At 42.0% G+C, this 23077-nt stretch overlaps 1 protein-coding gene across 1 annotated transcript in view; it reads right to left on the reverse strand.

Moving 5' to 3' along the window:
• Positions 1-747: 747 nt before the first annotated feature.
• Positions 748-23077, reverse strand: part of LOC121368650 (guanylate cyclase soluble subunit beta-2-like) — a 58122-nt gene continuing 35792 nt past the window's right edge. The window contains exons 5-12 of the mRNA XM_041493389.1: positions 14931-15007; positions 10958-11416; positions 10149-10323; positions 8818-8963; positions 7426-7574; positions 6677-6823; positions 3609-3763; positions 748-1522 (exon numbers count right to left, since the gene is read on the reverse strand). Of these exons, the coding sequence (XP_041349323.1) occupies positions 1270-1522; positions 3609-3763; positions 6677-6823; positions 7426-7574; positions 8818-8963; positions 10149-10323; positions 10958-11416; positions 14931-15007 (1561 nt within the window). The 3' untranslated portion in view covers positions 748-1269. The remainder of the gene's footprint in view (positions 1523-3608; positions 3764-6676; positions 6824-7425; positions 7575-8817; positions 8964-10148; positions 10324-10957; positions 11417-14930; positions 15008-23077) is intronic.

Below are 23077 nucleotides of genomic sequence, written 5' to 3' on the forward strand. Positions count from 1 at the left end.
TATTAGTATTTGTTTTTTTTACCATCATTACACTTCATATCGAATCCAGGTACAATTGTTTAAATTACAATTAAAAAAAAAAAAAAAAAATGATCAAATAACTTGGTAGTCATTGAAATAAACAAATGATGACCCACATTGACCTTTCTGTATGTGTGTATGCAAGTGTGAGGAGATCATTGTTTTTATTTCATTTCATTTCAAATTGAGTAGCCCATGAAGTGGCGGCAGCGGGTTTCCTCCCTCAATATCTGTGTGGTCCTTAACCATATGTCCGACGCCATATAACCGTAAATAAAATATGTTGAGTGCGTCGTTAAATAAACCATTTCCTTCCTTCATTTCAACTTATTTTCGTGCTTATATCCAATGACGGTTCAAGCACGCTGTCCTAGGCACACACCTCGGCTATCTGGTCTGTCTGTCCAGTGGGTTAGTTGTTAGTGGTTAGTGAGAGAGAAGAGGGTGTAGTGGTCGTAGACCTACCCATTGAGTCATTAAAACTCGCTCTGGGTGGGAGCCGGTATCGGGTACTGCGAACCCTGTACCTTCCAGCCTTATGTCCGATGGCTTAACCACGACGCCACCGAGGCCGGTTGTTTTTATCATTTCTCATGCACGGGATAGCACGCCACATCACTGAAAACACCAGTCATGGAGGTTTGTCTGGAATGGGAAAACCCCGTGTTTTGTAGTGGATCTAAATTAAATTATAAATCAAAGTACAGACATGTGGACAAACAGAAATAGAAGTCAGTTAGGCTTTATTCAGTATTGTGACCCAAAACAAATACAGAAAGTAAGTACATTTTTGCATTTGTTTTCGAAACTTATATAAGGCATCAGTACTATTGTTACATTATACACGTTCATTTGTCCGTCCGTCTGTTCATACATTCAGTCATACGTACATGCATATCATATTCACACACAGACACACGTATAGTATATATATACATACATACATATTTATATATTTACATATAACCTATCATGGTGGCTGAGTGGTTACGGTGGTGATCTGGGAACTGCGGGCTATTAGATACCATAGGTTCGAGTCCCAGCAACTGCATGAGAGGCAATTTGTAAGGCCAAAAAGGATTTTTATCCTCTTTGCACGTGCGTTTATATCTCTGTATGTACAAGCTAGTCATACAGAAAGATATGCACACGCATGGAATACCTCATATATATTTTAGTCATACCTACTTCGTATTTAACATTTCCTTATTAATAAATGACACATATCCAGATCTAGAAAGAAAATCTTTAGCTAATGATACACGATTTGCTTTTCAACTGGTCAGATTTTAATTTGATGAGGATGGGCGTGTCTGTAACTGTGGCGAATTTGTCCTCGCAGCTTAAGTCGGTTATCACCGGCAGCGTCTGAAACTCGTCGTCCGGTTCCGTCACACGTCTGCCTTTTCCCGCCACGATGAAATAAGTCTTCATAATTCCCTTTCCTTTAACCATCACATTTCCACGTCTCTTCGCTTGGAATGGAGCCGTCTTGAGGTACCTTAATGACAACAGTATACAGTATAGTTTGTTTTGGTTAACGACACCACTAGAACACATTGATTGATTTATTAAATCATTAGCTATTGGATGTCAAACATTTGGTAATTTTGACTCGTAGTCTTCAGAGGAAACCATTTTTTTTACAGACAGGACAGCACATACCATAGCCTTTGTTAAACCAGTCGTGGGGCACTGGTTGGGATGGGAAAAACCCAGTCAGAGAATAGATCAACCAAAGGAAATATTGAACTCTTTCCAGCCTATTACATCAATTTATTTTTTCAAACAGTTAAAATACTTATTTCTTGCTTACATTATTAATTATGGCAAACTGAGTGAGTTTCTGATCATCCAGAAGGTTTTTTTAATAGTTCCAAGTGCATTTTATGCGAACAGAGAAGGTACGTACATCAGAAACTAAGGTATAAGATATTAAAAGCGATATCATAGTTATTAGGCAGTGTAAAATATTTTCTATTTCAATTCTTCTACTTCTTGTTTACATAATGTAATTTTTTGAAAATCCAATGCATATCCAATGCATATGTCGTCATACTGTTTGTTTTTTTAGTAGCTCAAAATTCATTTTATGCGACAAGTAAAGTAGGTACTTTGGGAACCGTGATCAATTAACTTTGACAGGTGTATTCTAATTCTAAAACAAACGTCTTAACTATACACTAATTGTAGAGCAAGGTCCAGGATAGACGTTTGATCTGGGTCTCAAGCTTGAAGGGACGTCATTAAATTAATATATTCATTTAACTGTTTTACAGCTAATGGTCGTGTTAAAGGGACATACCCTAGTTTTTAAACACTAAGGCATATGTTTGACTATTATAGCCGTTTTTGATAACTGAAATACTTTACTTATATTTTATGGTTTAGATTATCCATTTCCGTGCATTCGAAGTGTTTTTGGCCATCCTGGTGTTTTTAATAGCACAAAATGCATTTCTCATATTTTTAAAAAGGCACGTGCGTCTGAGAAGTAACAGTTATGGAGTCGAGTTTTTAGTCTATTTTTAGACATTTCACAATTTCCAAGTCACAGACTCATTTTCACTCACTTGTAACAAAGTAAAGTAAAGTTTGTTTTATTTAACGACGCCACTAGAGCACATTGATTTTTAATCTTATCATCGGCTATTGGACGTCAAACATATGGTCATTCTGACACTGTTTTTAGAGGAAACCCGCTGTCGCCACATAGGCTACTCTTCTTTACGACAGGCAGCAAGGGATCTTTTATTTGCGCTTCCCACAGGCAGGATAGCACAAACCATGGCCTTTGTTGAACCAGTTATGGATCACTGGTCGGTGCAAGTGGTTTTACACCTACCCATTGAGCCTTGCGGAGCACTCACTCAGGGTTTGGAGTCGGTATCTGGATTAAAAATCCCATGCCTCGACTGGGATCCGAACCCAGTACCTACCAGCCTGTAGACCGATGGCCTGCCACGACGCCACCGAGGCCGGTCACTTGTAACAGGTTTGTAGATTAACTAAACTTAGTGTGCTGAAACTAGGGTCTGTCCCTTTAATTTCTATTATAGGGTATTTTTAAACTAAAAGGGTACTTTTTCGATTTAGCCAACTGTCCTCCGTTAGTTACTGCCAGGATTGCGTGACTATATTTTGTGTGTGTGTGTGTGTGTGTGTGTGTGTGTGTGTGTGTGTGTGTGTGTGTGTGTACACACACACTTCATAGTTCAAATAATAGTTTATTACTGATCTGAATGTTATACATTTTATATATGTATTACTAGTATATATTCCTCCCATACCATTTAATTGTTCAACGGGCCCGAGTGTAATACATTCTTGTCTTGTCTTGTCTTATATCAGGCGCAGACCCGGGGGCTGGGATGCGAGGGCCCATAGGATCTGGACGCTATCGTCGAAGACACCCCCCACCCCCACTCATTCATCGCTTATAATATACAACCTCCATTTAAATAGTTGTATGTAGACCCTCCTGCAAAAAGCCTGGATCCGCGCTTGATAGCATTTTGTTAATTTGGCCATCTGACTGGTTCGAAATATGAAGGTACCGTATATACAAAGTTAAACGAGCCTCTTACTCCATGGTGAATGAGCTGATGTGTATGCGACAAGGCACGCCGTGACTCTCCATACGTGAGGCAGTGTTGACGGTGTCTCCGAACAGACAGAACCGCGGCATCTTCATCCCGACCACGCCAGCCACCACGGGACCACTGTGAACGCCAATACGAATCTGGAAAGTATTCATTAAAAAATGTAGTTTACTAGTTATAAATACAAAGATTTGGTAAATGTTTCTGACTTACCAAGGTCTGACTACACAGATCACTTCCGGGTGAGAGTTCATTCATCACGACGGTCCACTATAGTTCCTAATTGTGACATGTGCTGTGGTTCAAATATTCACTTCTAGGAACTGGGGAAAAATTAAAATAATATGTATGTTTAATGGTAAGCCTTATGGCTGTATTTTGCCTATGTTATTTTGTAATATTGTGCATTGACCTTTTGGGACATGGGTGTATAGCGCAAGAGACAGCCGGAGTGAATCGGTTAATGAACCACTTGTTCGGACCAGTACTACAGCCAGATGCGGTTATATAGCAAAAAATCTGAGACGGAAATATTCTCAATTTTGGAGTGAAAATAAATGCTTACATAATGTATGTTCGCAATGGTGTATGTTGTTAGTGCCAACGAGAACCCGTTCTATTGGCAATCTTCATTTGAAGTTGGGCAATTTAACATGGGTTTCAGTAGCAGATGACATCTGTGTAGTGAGACCCAAGTCCTCTTCTGACTTCGCGATGTCTAGCCATAGAGAATAATACACGGGTACCGGTTGGACACTACTTATCTTACAAGAAGTGTTTGCTAAATGTATTTAACCTTTTAGATACTTTTAGAAACTGCAAGTTATAAGATAAATCGTCTCCAACGGGCACGCACTTATAAAGTCATTAATAACTTAATGACGTCATAGACATAAATGCCATACAACATGACGTCATCCGTTTATGGTTACTAGAGACACTTAGGTCATGACCTCGGAACACGGACCATATTTTACACGGGTGTGTAAGAAAAATTAATAATGGACAATCGCTAATTAGTGGCCTTCATACAGAGTTCAAGTCACTGACTCTGACTCCGGGTTTTCTGGGTAAGTACTTTTTGTGTTTGGCATATAAAATACATTTTAAGATACAAGGTGTACAACAAATACTATGACAATGAGAAACACACCGAATTTACGAACAATTGATAATTTAAGAATATTGTTTTTTGCAAATAATCTATAATTTAAGAATGAAAAAAAATCTGCCATACTGAGTCTGTCAGTGCAGTTAAATAAAGTGATTTAGCCTACTTCCTAAGCAACATTTGGAGACATATAATGTGTCCTTTAAAAGCTGGCCAGACTGTATAGTAATTTACAAATTGCAAACGAGTCTCCCATGGGTTGCCCTATCACGATCTGAACAGATCAGGCCCTTTTAAGGGCCACTACTGGAAAAACAACCACAGCCACCAGTAGGCTGGGTTCCAGTAACGAGCTACTCTCGATATACTAAGTTCAAAATTATACGTAGCTCCACTTTATTTTTCGGCGGACCGTTAAAAAAAGCGCCCAAATTCCTTCATTAAAACTGCGCAATGTTTTTTTTTTGCTTAATACTACGGGACTTTCAAAATTCCATAGTCGGGCTGCCGGTGCTCTCTTGCGCCTGCCAGTGCGGGCGGTCCCCTCTCCCACTCACCCCAACCCCTTTCCTGTCCTGGACAGCTTGCTCTGAATGCGCACGTAAAACCCTCTTACCTGACCTGATAGGTAGTTACTTATAAGTCGATTCGCCATATTGTAAAGAACCGGCCTCGGTGGTTTCGTCGTTAAGCCATCGAACATAAAGCTGCAAGGTACTGTGTTCGCAGCCCGGTACCGGCTCCTACCGAGACCGAATTTTAACGACTCAATGGGTAGGTGTAAGACCACTACACCGACTTCTCTCTCTCTCAATAACAACTAACAAATAACCCACTGGCCTGGACAGACAGCCCAGATAGCTACGTGTGTGCTCTGAATAGCATGCTTGTAGGGCTTCTACGAATCCAAAATAGTGGACTCGAGAACTCGAGGGTCAAACTCGACCCGGTACCCGAGTACCCGACACTAGATGATACTGAGACTAAGGAATAAGATAAAATAGCATTATGCATCTTAATTCCAGCGCTGAAAATTAATGCCAAAACTGATTGATTACGTTAAAAAGAAAAAACTAGCACATGTAACTTGTATTGCTGGGGCCTAATTCACAAAGGTCTCTTAGGCTCTGCTAGACAACAAAGCATCCTCTTTGTAAATCTTTTTGCATTGCACTGTGAGATCGCAAACTTGCGAGGGTTTAGCGAATTTGGCCCCTGATTAGTTACTGCTGAACAGACTCGAGTCTTGCTAGACGGCCCGTGCCCGAATACTCCAGTACTCACGGAGGCCCTGCGTGCTTGAACCTTAATTGGATATATAAGCATGAAAATAAGTTGGAATGAATAATTGATGCGAAGTATCGAATGGAGAAAATAATTTTACCGTATCATATGGTAGGTCATACATATTGTACCGGTGTTCCGTTTAATTCGTACTGAGATTGACGTCATTTTATTGACGTGTTTCTCTATCCACACATGGTCCAGGCACGTAATTCCTATTGAAACGGCTGATCTGAGTTTGCTGCAACAGGCGCCGGAGCACGGGAGAGTAGGGGGTGGGGGGTGGCGAGAGAGAGAGAGAGAGAGAGAGAGAGAGAGAGAGAGAGAGAGAGAGCGAGCGATATATACATATATATATATATATATATATATATATATATATATATATATATAGAGAGAGAGAGAGAGAGAGAGAGAGAGAGAGAGAGAAAGAGAGAAAGAGAGTATTACCATAGTCAGCCCCCTCCCAATGTCTACATGCGTCCGCCGTACCTGTACAATTGTAACATATTTCTGACTAACAACCGATCATTCACGGTCTTGTTAAAACATCCTTTAGGCTCTCTCTCGTGTGGTGAACACTTTTGTTGTTCAGATTAACTTACTGTCAACATTACTGATTTAGCAAGGTATGACCAATGCCTAGCTTGCAACTAACCTGGATAGGTTTTCCAGAATCAGGCGACACCACTGAGGTCGCCTCCTGGATGAGATCAATGGCGAAACTGACCACCTGTTCGGCGTGTGACGTCGTCTTCTCCGGTACACCGCCCACCACCATGTATGCATCGCCGATAGTCTCAACCTACAAGCAACAGAATCGCTCTGAAATCACCAGAAACAGTTTGACAAACACATAATTAACCTTTTTACTCCTCTATCACGTTCGTCCATCGTCCGTTCGTCCATCCTTCAACTTTTCTTTGACGTCTGTTTTTTTTAATTTTGACTAGATAGTTCTGAAACTTAGTTTAAGGAGGGGTGGGGCGTAGCCCAGTGTTAAAGTGATCGCTTAATGCGCAGTCGGTCTAAGATCGATCCCCGTTAGTGGACTCATTGGGTTATTTCTCTTTCCAGCTAGTGCACCACGGCTGGTATATCAAAGGTCGTGGTATGTGCTATCCTGTCTGTGGGGTGGCGCATATAAAATATCCCTTGCTACTAAATTAAATGTAAAATGTAGGGGTTTCTTCTCTAAGATCATGTCAGAATTACGAAATATTTGATATGCAATAGCTGATGATTAATATATCAATGTGCTCTAATGGTGTTGTTAAAGAAAACAAACTTAAAGTTTAGGGGGGTCAGCCTCCACAAAATAATAGTGGGGTTTTAAACAGCCTTCACAAACTAATAGAGGGGTTTTTTTAAACACATACTACTACTATATAATACTGTATTATATACCTTATACACATCATGTTCGTTGGTTTTCTCGTCGAATTTCTGGTACAACTTGTTGAGCATGTTTACAATTTGTAGAGGGGAACAGGCAGCAGCCATGTTGGTGAATTGTACGATGTCGCTAAACATAATCGTCACAGCATCAAACTTTTCTGAAAACAATTTCAATGTTAACTGTTTTAGGTAGCAATACACAGTTAGCTCCCTTGGGTACCATGTTGCGAAACTATATACTAATAGTTCACTTGCTGATTTTGCATAGATCCATGATCGAAGGAAGGAAATGGTTTTTAACGACTAACTTAACACATTTTATTTACGGTTATATGGCGTCGGACATATGGTTAAAGATCACACCGATATTGAGAGAGGAAACCTGCTGTCGGCACTTCATGTACTACTCTTTTTTTTTTTTTTTTACAATTACATTTGACTTTTCGCAAGGAGGGAAAACTGTACTCATGCACCGGTTTTTACTAGCTCGAGTCACCTCTGTCCGCCCTCCCCTCTTTGTTTATATGTTGTAGGGGAGAGCTAGAGATAACTATGTAATACTTCGGCAATCGTCGACGACCAAATGGTAGCCAGCTACTGTGTCTATAATACACACAAGGCTTCCAGAATGTTTACAAAAGTCACTAGCCATGAGATAAGTGATTTTAAAAATATACTAGCCACAATTAAATATTCACTAGCCCTACTTTAAGTAAATATATTTTTACTAATAGTAATAATCTGATATGTCACCTACAGAGGGAGATAGAGCTTAAAAACCCTTAGATATTTTAATTTGATGATGATTATTATTATTATTAAAAGAAAACATTGGGAGGGGGGGGGGGGGGGGGGGGAAGAGGATATGCATATTTACTTTTTTTCTCTAGCCGTCGGACATGGCGATAGTTGTTATTTAGTAGCCCAACATTGAATATTACTAGCCAAGGGAGTGGGGCTACCATAATCTAGAAGACCTGACACATTTTGAGACAAAAGTAGGACACAACCAGTTTTGGTAATTTTCAAACAGCTGATTTCACGAAATACTGAATAGATAAATTTTTATATTCAAATGAGGATTTTTGAAACGTTATAAACGAAGTTTCCATGAATATGTATGTGATGTTAGCCAACTCTCGCATGGTTGTGGTTTGTATGGGTAAAAAAATCATACATATTTGGAACACATTTTGGAATTTTGGGCATATTATCATAGGGCGATTCAAATATTACGTAACGCCCGAGTTTGGGTGGGTGGGTGGGTAGGTGGGTGTATGTCCAAACGTTATATATAACGTTACAGGGAGTGGGTGCGTATAATGAACGTAACGTACTGTTTATTCTACATAAAAAAAAACCCATTCATTACTTTTGAATTATTTCGTTACGAATACTAACCGGCCTCCACTTGTTTTCCGTTCTTCAACTGGTTTGCTACTTTTGGCGGTAACAGCTGATACAAGAGTAAATCGGTTTTCTTCTTCTCTTTCTCGAGTTCTTCTGAGGTTTTCTTCAAAGCATTCGTTGTCTCCTCAAGTTGCTTACTGGAAATGAATTATTTTTTTAATACCACCACCATCACCACCGCCATAACGGCGACCACTCCCACCACCACCACCACCAACAACAATAACAACAACAGCAGAAGCAGCAACAACAAACAACAATTTAACAACTACAAAATATCAGGCTTTCATTATTTGAACCATGTAGTTCTACACTGTTTAAAGCTGACCGTTGACTATGGGCAGTTTTGTCACCCATGCAACGTAAATGTTGTGTTGTTCAATTCAAGGCCTGGCCGATTTCGCGACTGACTGACGCTCACTATAAACAAATCTTGAATAACATACTGAGGCCAGACGACCAAGATGACCAACTCTTAAACGACGCAGTGAATGCACCATCGAACTGACAAATGGTAAGTGGTGAGTTCGTATCCTATTTAAAATGCAATATATCTGAACATTGACAGGAACAACCAACCAACCAACCAGCCAACCAATCAATCAACCAATCAATCAACCAACCATTAACAACCAACCATCAACAACCACCCAGATAACCAACCAGACAACCAACCAACCAATCATAGAACCAACCAGCCTACTCATGGTACGAAATAGCAGCAAGTTTAATATCCTATTTATTACCCATAATCGATCTTAATTTATATCACTCACCTCATTTAGATGACTTTCCTGTAATAGGCTGTAGTGCGCCAATCGATGACCTCATCGTGTGACGTCGAAGTATTACACCGGCCTCGGTGGCATCGTGGTAGGCCATCAGTCTACGGGCTGGTAGGTACTGGGTTTGTATCCCAGTCGAGGCATGGGATTTTTAATCCAGATACCGACTCCAAACCCTGAGTGAGTGCTCCGCAAGGCTCAATGGGTAGGTGTAAACCACTTGCACCGACCAGTGATCCATAACTGGTTCAACAAAGGCCATGGTTTGTGCTATCCTACCTGTGGGAAGCGCAAATAAAAGATCCCTTGCTACTAATCGGAAGAGTAGCCCATGTAGTGGCGACAGCGGGTTTCCTCTCAAAATCTGTGTGGTCCTTAACCATATGTCTGACGCCATATAACCGTAAATAAAATGTGTTGAGTGCGTCGTTAAATAAAACATTTCTTTTTTTCGAAGTATTACGTTCTAGTGGGACGTATCACTGATATGTACTATGATATATTTAACCATATGGCCAAAAATAAGTAATTACTCACGCTACGTCTATTTCTGCTATTCGTTGTTGATTAAGAAGCACCAGTTCTCGTGTGACGTCATACAATGGGATGTCCGCGAGAAAGACGTTCATTTCCATGAGTTCGTCAAGGCTAGTAAGTCTGGGTGACCCGATGAAGATCATGTGACGTGTATCCTCCAACCACATCATTTGACCTGCAATATTAATGGAGGTTTTTTTTGTTTTGCTATATAGCTTAATATGCCACACTGAACCACAGGTGTTAGTCCTTCGTGGGTTTTTTTCTGGTCCTCAGAGCGCGGGCTATGTGTGCTCCCTTGCGCTTGCCGGTTTCAGTGTGGGAGACCCTTGTTTTTCCTTCCCAACTCTCCTTCTGTCTTGGGTGAAAGATCTGGCCCATGCCAGAACTTGCGCCCAAAACAGGCGTGCGCTACACCACCTTGCTCTGAACGTTAAATTGTTTCCAATCCAATCCAATGTTTAGATGTACCCTCCATCTTCGACACAGGATCTGAACCAAACCAGAACTTGTGCCCAAGACAGGCGTACGCTACAACAGCTTGGTCTGTGGTCTGAGCATGCACGTTAAATTATTTCCAATCCAATCCAATATGCGTCGGAGGGGCATTGCCACCACACCAACAAATTAATATACAAGTGGTTCCTCCCGTTGCTGGCAGTTAAATGTACTTGCACGCCGTCGATAAAATACTGATCAAAAGCACGATCTATATCAAAGATATACATTGTACGCCAGATTGAAAGCCAAATCTATCTAAATAACTAAAGGTAGGGGGCACCCAGTTTGTCATTGTGATTTTGCCTTACCTTTTAAAACTAGAGGTCTTTTCTCGCCAGCCCTATCCAGTTGTAAAAGAAACACGGCATTGATAAATGTTTTTATGTTTGCAATGGAGAACAACATTTGTGGGTGTATGACAGTGAAAACATCCTTCATTCGTACTCCTTCCTGAATTTCGACAGAGCTCATTTTCTCGACCATCAGTCCACACTGACGAATTATAAGGTCTTCGTTGAAAATGATATGATAGGGAAAGGCTGCACAGAACTGTTCGGCATCAATATGGAAATCGTTCTTTGGACTTCGCGACTTGGCAGCAGATTTCGTAGACACTTCACACATACTTCTATCGTTTCTTTGGATTATACATTTGAACACGGTATGTTCTTGAGTTTTCCCGCCTTCTATCCGCTGCTCAGATCTGTTTTCCACTTGAATGTCAATTGTCTGTTGATAAAGCTCTCGGCTAACTGCTTTGACCAAACCTGTAAATGTAAAGAAGAAGTTTGTTTTGTTTAACGACACCACTGGAGCACATTGATTAATGAAACATCGGCTATTGGATGTCAAACATTTAATAATTTTGACTCGTAGTCATCAGAGGAAATCTGCTGCATTTTTCCTAATGCAGCAAGGGATCTTTTATATGCACTTTCCCACAGACAGGAAAACACATACCACGGCATATGTCCAGTTGTGGTGCACTGGTTGGAACGAGAAAAAATCCAATCAGCCAAATGGATCTACCGAGATGGTTCGATCCTGCGACGCAAGCACCTCAAGCGAGCACTCAACCGACTGAGCTAAATCCTGCCGCGTAAATGTAAAGAAAGACTGAAGAAATACCTGGTTATTTTTGTTTTATAGAAAGAAAGAAAGAAATGTTTTATTTAACGACGCACTCAACACATTTTATTTACGGTTATATGGCGTCAGATATATGGTTAAGGACTACACAGATTTTGAGAGGAAACCCGCTATCGCCACTACATGGGCTGCTCTTTCCGATTATCAGCAAGGGATCTTTTATTTGCGCTTCCCACAGGCAGGATAGCACAAACCATGACCTTTGTTGAACCAGTTATGGATCACTGGTCGGTGCAAATGGTTTACACTTACCCACTGAGCCTTGCGGAGCACTCACTCAGGGTTTGGAGTCGGTATCTGGATTAAAAATCCCATGCCTCGACTGGGATCCGAACCCAGTACCTACCAGCCTGTAGACCGATGGCCTAACCACGACGCCACCGAGGCCGGTTTGTTTTATAGATCAGGATTCAAACCCAGAGCGTTTGTGTGTCGTTGTTTGCAAGAATTCAACAACAAAAAAATTGTTTAATGACACCACTAGAGCACATTGATAAATTAATCCTCGACTATTGGATGTCAAACATTTGATAATTCTGACTAGACAGTCACCAGAGGAAACCTGCTATTTTTTTTCCATTAGCAGCAAGATATCTTTTACATGCACTTTCCCCACAGACATGAGAGCACATACCACGGCCTTTGACCAGTTGTGGTGCACTGGTTGGAACGAGAGAAAACCCCAATCTGTTGAATGGATCCACCGAGGTGATTCGATCCTACTAGAATTCTATGACTTGTTGCTGATTGTATTTACTAGTGGTGTAACGATATACACTCGAATATTCGGTGCACCGAACAGCGACCTGTATCGTAGTTGTATTCGTATTCGCGGCTGCTTGAACCGAATACACGCGAATATTATAATGTAACTGCATGTCGTATGTTTAAGCATACGCTAGTCACGCTGTTTGAATTGAAATTCAACAGCAATTATTTTATATCAAACGCAGACACGTAGGCTTACAATATATACTATTAAGATCATCGTGACAATTCTTAGACTGGAGTCTGGACCACTGTTTCGCAAGTCTAAAATTCAACATACGTAGAGGATTTGTTGACAGTTTAGTTCAGACCGGCTGTTTCCGCTGCATTCGGACGGAAATGAGGTTAGCGTTCTCTAACTTTCTGTGGCGTTCCATTTAATAATGTCCGAACTAGTGGACATCGCTGATGTCCCTGCAAAATTTAAATCAATTGTATGGAAATATTTCGGTTTTCCCAAATATAAAAATGGCGAGACAACAATTGTAAAAGAGACAAGTACTGTATGCAGACAGTGTCAACACGTCATATGGTTTGTTGCCTACATGTATTTTTTTCCCTAAAATACGATAATGGCTCTGATGTTTGTGGAATTATTTTACTCTCCCAAATAAAATAATGATATATGGATCACACGATCAATTATGGTAACATATATTGTATATGTGTCCCCACAAAAGGAACCACTTTTCTGCCGAAAATCACGTGTACAATTCACAGATCTAATTTTAGTAATTGCTGGCTTTATTGGTTTATATTAAACTATTATAATTCAGGGCATCATCTTCGACAGCTAAGGTATACCATTCCATCTATTAATTGATTCCATTTTGAAATAAATCAAAGATAAATAAAAAATGGATGATTAGCTGGCGAAGATACAGAAAGTCAAATTATACGCTGCTGGAATTTAACTCGGAAGAGACATTCACGAAACGAAATCGATAGAGGTTTTCCGAGGTACATTCTAGTCTTTTTGAAGAAAAACATTGTAATTGATTAAAGAATAGACTCTTTTGCTTGACATTATCAAGATTATTTGTGGTTGTTCACTGTTCAGTTTATTTTGTATTTTGATGTTTTAAGCACAGAGAACTGCACATTATTTTGAATATATATATATATATATATATTTTTTTTTAATTTTGGAAAAGATAAACTGTGTACATGCAACTGAATAAGCAAATGCATCATAACACCATGTTTTAATTATTATTTGTGAATTTCTGACTTGTCAGCACGTTTTTGCCTATATGCATTGTATTCATGAATAAATAGTTGTATTCGTCACCTTATATTCGTGATACGTATCGTATTCGCTACCCTATGTATTCGTTACACCTCTAGTATTTACGTACCATACATTCGCAACGTATATATTAAGTCATCATTCCAGTGGGATTCAATTCTTACGAAATGAATCGAAAATAATTGATTACAAATAGTGTTGACAAAACGTAATGTAATGCTTGCTGTCTTCAGACGAAATTACATTTATAAACGAAACAAAATGGCTACTGTTTATCTTCGCGACTGAAAGTAGTACGTATTTCCTGGGTTAAAATATTTGATAAAAACTTAATATTTTTGACTAATGGTTAAAGGGCTGTTGTTAGCACCTAAAAGTTAACAATTCTAAATAAAAATAATTATTGAACAACACTGTTTAAAGGTAGGTACGGCAATTTGACTGTGATTATTGCGTGTAGAAGCAGTTAGTAGACTGATGTTGATAAGGGAAACATGATTTTTGCAATAGTGTAACTTGTTACCATTGAAGACTTCTTTATGGTAATTCCAGCCATGTAAATGTAGTGCCTTTAGTGTAAAATTAGTGTACTCCGGCCAGGATTGGAATTTTTGTTTGTTTATATGTGTGTGTGTGTGTGTATATATATATATATATAAACCCAATCAATTGAATGGATCCACCGAGGTGATTCGATCCTACTAGAATTCTATGACTTGTATATGTATATGTATATGTGTATGTGTTAGTGTATATGTATATGTGTTTATATATATACTAACCTAACACTATAGGAGTAATATGGCGATATATATATATATAAACTATAAGTCCTAAATGATAATCAATGTAAAGTTGTGTTTAAGATAGGGATATCGCCACTCTGGGTACTAACCCAACACTATAGGAGTAATATGGCGATATATATATAAACTATAAGTCCTAAATGATAATCAATGTAAAGTTGTGTTTAAGATAGGGATATCGCCACACTGGGTACTAACCTAACACTATAGGAGTAATATGGCGATATATATATATAAACTATAAGTCCTAAATGATAATCAATGAACAGTTGTGTTTAAGATAGGGATATCGCCACTCTGGGTACTAACCTAACACTATAGGATACAGTCCTGGTCGTATTGTGTAGTAGTGCAGTAGTAAATCCCCGTCATCAGTATCTTCACACCTGAAAACAAAATATATATATATATATATATTTTTTACATTATAAGGAACCAGTGCGAATAACATACGAATCATATTTTTATACATACCACGATGATTGTGCCCATTTATTAATGAATGAATTAATGAATGAATGAATGTTTAACGACACCCCAACACGAAAAATACATCGGCTATTGGGTGTCAAACTATGGTAAATGCCATTTATTAAATACACGTACTTAGTATTAATATCAATCGCAATTTCAGTCTCAGTTTCTCTCTCTTTAACGCACCTCCTCCGCGTGCATTTGTATACATAATACACCGTAATACATCAAACTTTAACATATGTTTTCGACTAAAGGTTATTTATAGCCTTTACACTTGTAGCTCACTTACGCGCCACAGACAAATGATTGTCAGGTTAACTACGTTACAGTGCAATCGATTTCGATAGTGTTGGTTTTGCATTGGATGTATGGCATTGGTAACCTAAGGCCTAATTCACTAAACTCTCGCAACTTTGCGATCTCGCAGTGTAATGCTAAAAGACTTGTAAAGAGGATGCTTTGCTGTCTAGCAGAGCCTAAGAGACCTTTGTGAATTAGGCCCCTGGTCATCACCTAGGAGCAACCAGTCGTATGTCTTGAAATTGTTAAACACACGTACACGTATAAAGAAGTACTAGTATGTGTTATTAAAAATAACGAATGATGTTCTCACCAACGGGTGTACTACTCAAAAGAATTTAAGGGTCAAAAATTTATAACCAAATAAGTTTCAGAGTGTATTAGATTGATGATGTAAACTACACCAATTTTTTTATTTATTGTTCCATATTTACAAAAACCCACAAATAAACGTCACTGTATACAAGAAAGTCACATGACATGCTGTCAAAGTTGAAGGTTGTCAAACATGGATTTTACACATTAGAACATTCGTTTAATAGTGTGTGAATCCACCCCTGGCGCGAATACACTCGACACATCGTTGCCTCATGCTGTTGATCAGACGTCTGAAGAACTCTTGGGGAATGGCCTGCCACTCTGCCATAAGAAGTTGACCCAGATCATGAAGGTTGGCCGGAGGGGCATGGTTATCCCGAACTCTCCTGCCTAATTCGTCCCAGGCGTGCTCTATTGGGGCCAAGTCAGGCGAATATGCTGGCGATACCTTGTTGTCTGAGAAAGTCCGTTACCACCCTGGCGCGGTGGGGTCTGGCATTGTCATCCTGCAGAACTGCCCCGCCGCCAATCTGCTGAAGGCCTGGGAGAACCAAACGGCCGGATAATCTCATTCAGATAGCGGATTCCATTCAGATTGCCATCCACCACAAACGAGGGGGGTCCTGTGGTGGATAGAGATGCCGCCCCACACCATGACGCTGCCACCACCGAACCGGTGACGTTGTCTAACGTTAACGTCAGCGAAGCGCTCCCCAGGACGTCTGTAGACACGAACCCGACTGTCGTTGAACTGGAGACTAAACCTGGACTCATCAGTGAACATCACTCGACCCCACTGAACACGTTGCCACCGCAGATGAAGCGTGCACCAGTGACGTCTGGCCGTTCTGTGACGTGGTAGGAGTGGTGGTCGAACAGCCTGGCGACGGCAGCGTAGATTATTGGCTCTCAGACGATTGCGTATGGTTTGATCAGACACTCGAGTTCCAGTCGCAGTCCGCAGATTGTCACGTAATCGGCGTGCAGTGGTTGTGCGTTGACGTAGAGCCATATTGGTGATGTAGCGGTCCTCTCTATTTGTAGTGCTTCGGGGTCTTCACGAACGTGGACGATTTCGAACAGAATTCGATGCTTGGTACCGTTGCCACAGTCGGCCAACGACACTCTGACTGACACCAAGTCTCAGAGCAACATTTCTTTGCGTATTCTATCCTGAAGCCAAGCAATAGCCCTTCCTCGATCTTCGATAGTCAGTTGAAGTCGTACCATTGTCGAATTTGGAGTGTGCATCGTACACGAACGCAAGCTCCAATTATACGGAAATTCAGCATTGGGAACATGGAATACACGTGCAAAGCGTGCAAATGAAGCGCTTTGTGAAAAAGCAAGTTATGGGCACTTGGCAGACCTTTCGCTTTCGCCCTAATTTACGTGCAAATGTAAGCATGTTTTCGCCATTACAACTAGTCGACAGTGCCAATGACAGTGGATTTTAATTCATTTATGGGTTGCTTAGACCCACTTTCGTCAAAATGGAACAATACCATGCGTGACATTATGGTCTAGCTAATATAATTGATATTCAGAAAATAATGTCGAAAATATCGTCTGACCCTTAAATTCTTTTGAGTAGTATATATACTTAACTCCAAAAGAAACGCGAACATTTTAAAATATTAAAAAACCCACATTTGAATAAACTATGTACAAATCGATTAAGTTGACCAATAGCCATCTTGTCAGCGTATCCAATTCCACATAACGCATGAAAAAAACGAGTACAGTGTGACGTCACGCACGTGCTGAAATTGACGACCAAAATCGATCTGGAATGCAAAACGGGTGGATCATGAAAGATGCGAATTGCACGTGAAACACTACCAGGCCTGGGTATAAAAGAAACGCCGGACAGCAATGTTCAACTCATTTTACGAGTAGCGATACAACGATGCCACGACTTAACGCTGATTCCAGACATAGAGCTTTGGGGAATTTGGAAGCCGGAATGGATGCCAGGCAGGTTGCACGTGCTTTCGGTGTCCATGTCTCGACAATCTACCGTCTCATAGACCGATTTCTACAGAACAACAACGTCGTCGACCGTCCACGTAGCGGCCGTCCCAGAGTGACGTCACAGCGCCAGGACCGTTACATCGTCCGAACTCACATGCGTGATCGGTTCGTACCAGCCACCACAACAGCCCGGCAGACAGTGGGAACCCACAACCGCCCCGATTCCTACACCACGGTACGACGTCGTCTGATCGCCATCCATCTGAACTGTCGTCGACCGTACATTGGACAACGTCTCACACAGCGACACCGCCTTGCACGACACAACTGGGCTGTTCTGCATCGACAGTGGCGGAACCGACAGTGGCAGAACATCGTCTTCTCCGACGAAAGCCGCTACTGCTTAGATAGGGCCGACGGTCGTATGAGGGTGTGGAGGCGTCGAGGTGAGCGCTTCACAGCGCGTGTGTTATGGAGAGGGACCGTTGGGGAGGGCCTTCCGTCATGCTGTGGGGTGCCATATCCTGGGGACGTCGTGTACAACCTGTCATCTTCGACAACAACGGCCGAGGACGCGGCAGGGGCGTCACAGCACAGCGCTACATCGACGAAGTGCTCACGCCTGTGGTGGTGCCTTTTTTCGCGGGTCACCGTCAGATGGTTTACCAGCACGACAACGCCAGGCCACACACGGCACGGGCCACCCAGGCATTCCTGGCACAGCACAACATCATCACAATGGACTGGCCAGCTTTAAGCCCGGATCTGAACCCCATCGAGCACTTGTGGGACGAGGTTCAGCGCATGATGAACCAACGCCCTGCTCCCGTGGTGACACAGCAGCAGCTCCGCCAGGCCGTCGTGGACACCTACAACAACGTGCCCAGGGCCTTCATCAGGAACCTCTTCCTCTCCATGGGTAGGTGTGCGGCGGTCATGGCCAGCAATGGCGGACACACCCGCTATTAGTGGACATGTTTGAGTGGCATGTGACGCCATTGAAGAAGCGCCATGGCCTTGACATTTCAAATGACAATGCGACCTCGATTTTTAACATGTCAATAACATGAAATCTCATCTTTACGAATTGTTTAAGTTTTTCATAGAAACGATTATTTTAAGAACTTTGGGACGTATTTCAATGAGTGCACTCAAAACCTCCAATCTACGTATTCGCGTTTCTTTTGGAGTTTATATATATATATATATATATTTATATATATATATATATATATATATATATATATATATATACCCATGTATACACCCACACACACACACACATATATATATATATATATATATATATATATATATATATATGTATATGAAAGGCCCTGATATGTGCTGCCCTGTTTGTAGGAAGTTTTATTAAACATACATCTTACTGCTAGTGAGAAAATGTAGCGGGTTTCCTCCGAAGAGTACGTGTCAGAATTATACAATTGTTCGAGCCTATGATTAATTAATCAATATGCGTTAGTAGTGTCACTGTCATTAAAGAAAACAAAAATTACCGTGTCAACAGATTGAATTCTTAATAGACTGAAATCGTTATTTAATTAGTTGTACTGATGCATACTGAACTTTTATAAATCATCGTTGTGCAAAGTGCCATTAAGTAAAATGAGGTTAACTACAGAACGTAGTCAATACTAAACGATAACACACCCACGTACTAATGTGAATAAAATTGTCATTTGAGAAAGTCCCAACAAGTCCATAATGGAACGATTGACATGGCAAACGACCCGTAATCCTTACACGAATAGACAGATTGAGACAATGGCAAGGAATTTGTTGTGCACTGTTTAAAGGAAAATTCTGAAAGCAATCACGGTTAAATATTGAGTTGGACACGTTGTGGATTAGTTTGTCTCGTGCGACTGTTTCGCATTGATTTTTAAAGTGAAATGGTTTAACAGCATTATGTGCGTTAATTGACTGACCACTGGTATGATGAACTACCTCTGTGGTTTGGTGGTTAATTGAAGTAAAGTTTATTATTGTTTAACGACACAACTAGAGTACATTGATTAATTAGCCATCGGCCTTTTGATGTGAAGCATTTGATCACTGAGACACATAGTCTGAAGAGGAAATCCTTTGCTCTTTAGAGGAAACACGCTATTGGCAGCAAAATATATTTTTGAATGCATTTTCCCCAAGACATGGCAGACAGGAAGGAATCTTTTATTTAAAGAAAGAAAGAAATGTTTTATTTAACGACGCACTCAACACATTTTTTTTAAGGTTATATGGCGTCAGACATATGGTTAAGGACCACACAGATTTTGAGAGGAAACCCGCTGTCGCCACTACATGGGCTACTTTTTCCGATTAGCAGCAAGGGATCTTTTATTTGCGCTTCCCACAGGCAGGATAGCACAAACCATGGCCTTTGTTGAACCAGTTATGGATCACTGGTCGGTGCAAGTGGTTTACACCTACCCATTGAGCCTTGCGGAGCACTCACTCGGGGTTTGGAGTCGGTGTCTGGATTAAAAATCCCATGCCTCGACTGGAATCAGAACCCAGTACCTACCAGCCTGTAGACCGATGGCCTAACCACTACGCCGCCGAGGCCGGTGTTTTATTTAAAGATACACACACATTAAGGTTGTAATGGCGTTGGAAATATGGTTAAGAACCACACAGATACTGAGAGAGAAAACCCGCTGCCACCACACATTGGACTACTCTTTTTCATTAGCAGCAATTGATATTTTATATGCACCATTCCACATACATGACAGCACATACCACGGCCTTTGTTACACCAGTTGTAGAGCACTGGCTAAAACGAAAAATAGTCAAAATGGGCCCATCGATGGGGATCGATCCTAGATTGATTGCGCATCAAGTGAGCGTTTTACTACTGAGCTATGGAGGGAAAACTCACACTATTCATGGATCCACATCCATAATCGTATAACCACATTACACAGACTTCTCTCTCACTAGGGGGCGGGGCGTAGCCCAGTGGTACAACGCTCGCTCGATACGCAGTCGACGTGGGATCGATCCCCGTCGGTGGGCCCATTAGGCTATTTCTCGTTCCAGCCAGTGCACCACGACTGGTGTATCAAAGGACGTGGTATGTACTACCCAAAAAATCCCTTTCTGCTAATCGATAGTGGCGATAGCGGGTTTTCTCTCTCAATATATGTGTGGTCCTTAATCATGTCTGACGCCATATAACCGCATCGTCAAATAAAACCTCTCTCTCACTCTCTCTCTCACTCTCACTCTCACTCTCACTAACCACTAACAAATATGCTGAATGACAAAACCGTTTTTCATAATAAAAACCCAGTATCTCTGGACAATGCAAAATCAATGTTTGCTAGTGGTGTCGTTCAACAAAACAAACTTTTTTCTTCAAACAAATTTACAAAAATCGTGAATGGTTTCGTGAATCATTATCAGATGTCTCGTTTTCAGGAGGACTACCACTACTCAGGAGAGCCTTTACAGTACGTTACACTCTTCATGTGCCACACAAGGGAGGACTGCCACTACCAGGAGAGCCCATACAGGACGTTACACCCTTCATGTGCCGCACAAGGGAGGACTGCCACTACACAGGAGAGCCTTTACAGGGCGTTACACCCTTCATGTGCCGCACAAGGGAGGACTGCCACTACCAGGAGAGCCCATACAGGACATTACACCCTTCATGTGCCGCACAAGGGATGACTGCCACTACCAGGAGAGCCGTTACAGGACGTTACACCCTTCTTGTGCCGACTGAGGGAGGACTGTCACTAAGGAGTTTTTACAGGATGTTACACCCTTCTTGTTACACCTGAAGGAGGACTGCTACTACCCAGGAAAGCCTTCACAGGACGTTACACCCTTCATGTGCCGCACGAGGAAGGACTGCCACCACCAGGAGAGCCTTTATAGGACGTTACATCCACCAGGAGAGCCTTTATAGGACGTTACATCCACCAGGAGAGCCTTTATAGGACGTTACACCCTTCATGTGCCACACGAGGAAGGACTGCCACCACCAGGAGAGCCTTTATAGGACGTTACACCCTTCATGTGCCACACGGGGAAGGACTGCCACCACCAGGAGAGCCTTTATAGGACGTTACACCAACCAGGAGAGCCTTTATAGGACGTTACACCCTTCATGTGCCACACGAGGAAGGACTGCCACCACCAGGACAGCCTTTATAGGACGTTACACCCTTCATGTGCCACACGGGGAAGGACTGCCACCACCAGGAGAGCCTTTATAGGACGTTACATCCACCAGGAGAGCCTTTATAGGACGTTACATCCACCAGGAGAGCCTTTATAGGACGTCACACCCTTCATGTGCCACACGAGGAAGGACTGCCACCACCAGGAGAGCCTTTATAGGACGTTACACCCTTCATGTGCCACACGGGGAAGGACTGCCACCACCAGGAGAGCCTTTATAGGACGTTACATCCACCAGGAGAGCCTTTATAGGACGTTACATCCACCAGGAGAGCCTTTATAGGACGTTACACCCTTCATGTGCCACACGAGGAAGGACTGCCACCACCAGGAGAGCCTTTATAGGACGTTACACCCTTCATGTGCCACACGGGGAAGGACTGCCACCACCAGGAGAGCCTTTATAGGACGTTACACCAACCAGGAGAGCCTTTATAGGACGTTACACCCTTCATGTGCCACACGAGGAAGGACTGCCACCACCAGGAGAGCCTTTATAGGACGTTACACCCTTCATGTGCCACACGGGGAAGGACTGCCACCACCAGGAGAGCCTTTATAGGACGTTACATCCACCAGGAGAGCCTGTATAGGACGTTACACCCTTCATGTGCCACACGAGGAAGGACTGCCACCACCAGGACAGCCTTTATAGGACGTTACACCCTTCATGTGCCACACGGGGAAGGACTGCCACCACCAGGAGAGCCTTTATAGGACGTTACATCCACCAGGAGAGCCTTTATAGGACGTTACATCCACCAGGAGAGCCTTTATAGGACGTTACACCCTTCATGTGCCACACGAGGAAGGACTGCCACCACCAGGAGAGCCTTTATAGGACGTTACACCCTTCATGTGCCACACGGGGAAGGACTGCCACCACCAGGAGAGCCTTTATAGGACGTTACACCAACCAGGAGAGCCTTTATAGGACGTTACACCCTTCATGTGCCACACGAGGAAGGACTGCCACCACCAGGAGAGCCTTTATAGGACGTTACACCCTTCATGTGCCACACGGGGAAGGACTGCCACCACCAGGAGAGCCTTTATAGGACGTTACATGCACCAGGAGAGCCTTTATAGGACGTTACATCCACCAGGAGAGCCTTTATAGGACGTTACACCCTTCATGTGCCACACGAGGAAGGACTGCCACCACCAGGAGA

Source organism: Gigantopelta aegis, chromosome 3 (assembly GCF_016097555.1).
Source record: "Gigantopelta aegis isolate Gae_Host chromosome 3, Gae_host_genome, whole genome shotgun sequence".
NCBI classification, from domain to species: domain Eukaryota; kingdom Metazoa; phylum Mollusca; class Gastropoda; order Neomphalida; family Peltospiridae; genus Gigantopelta; species Gigantopelta aegis.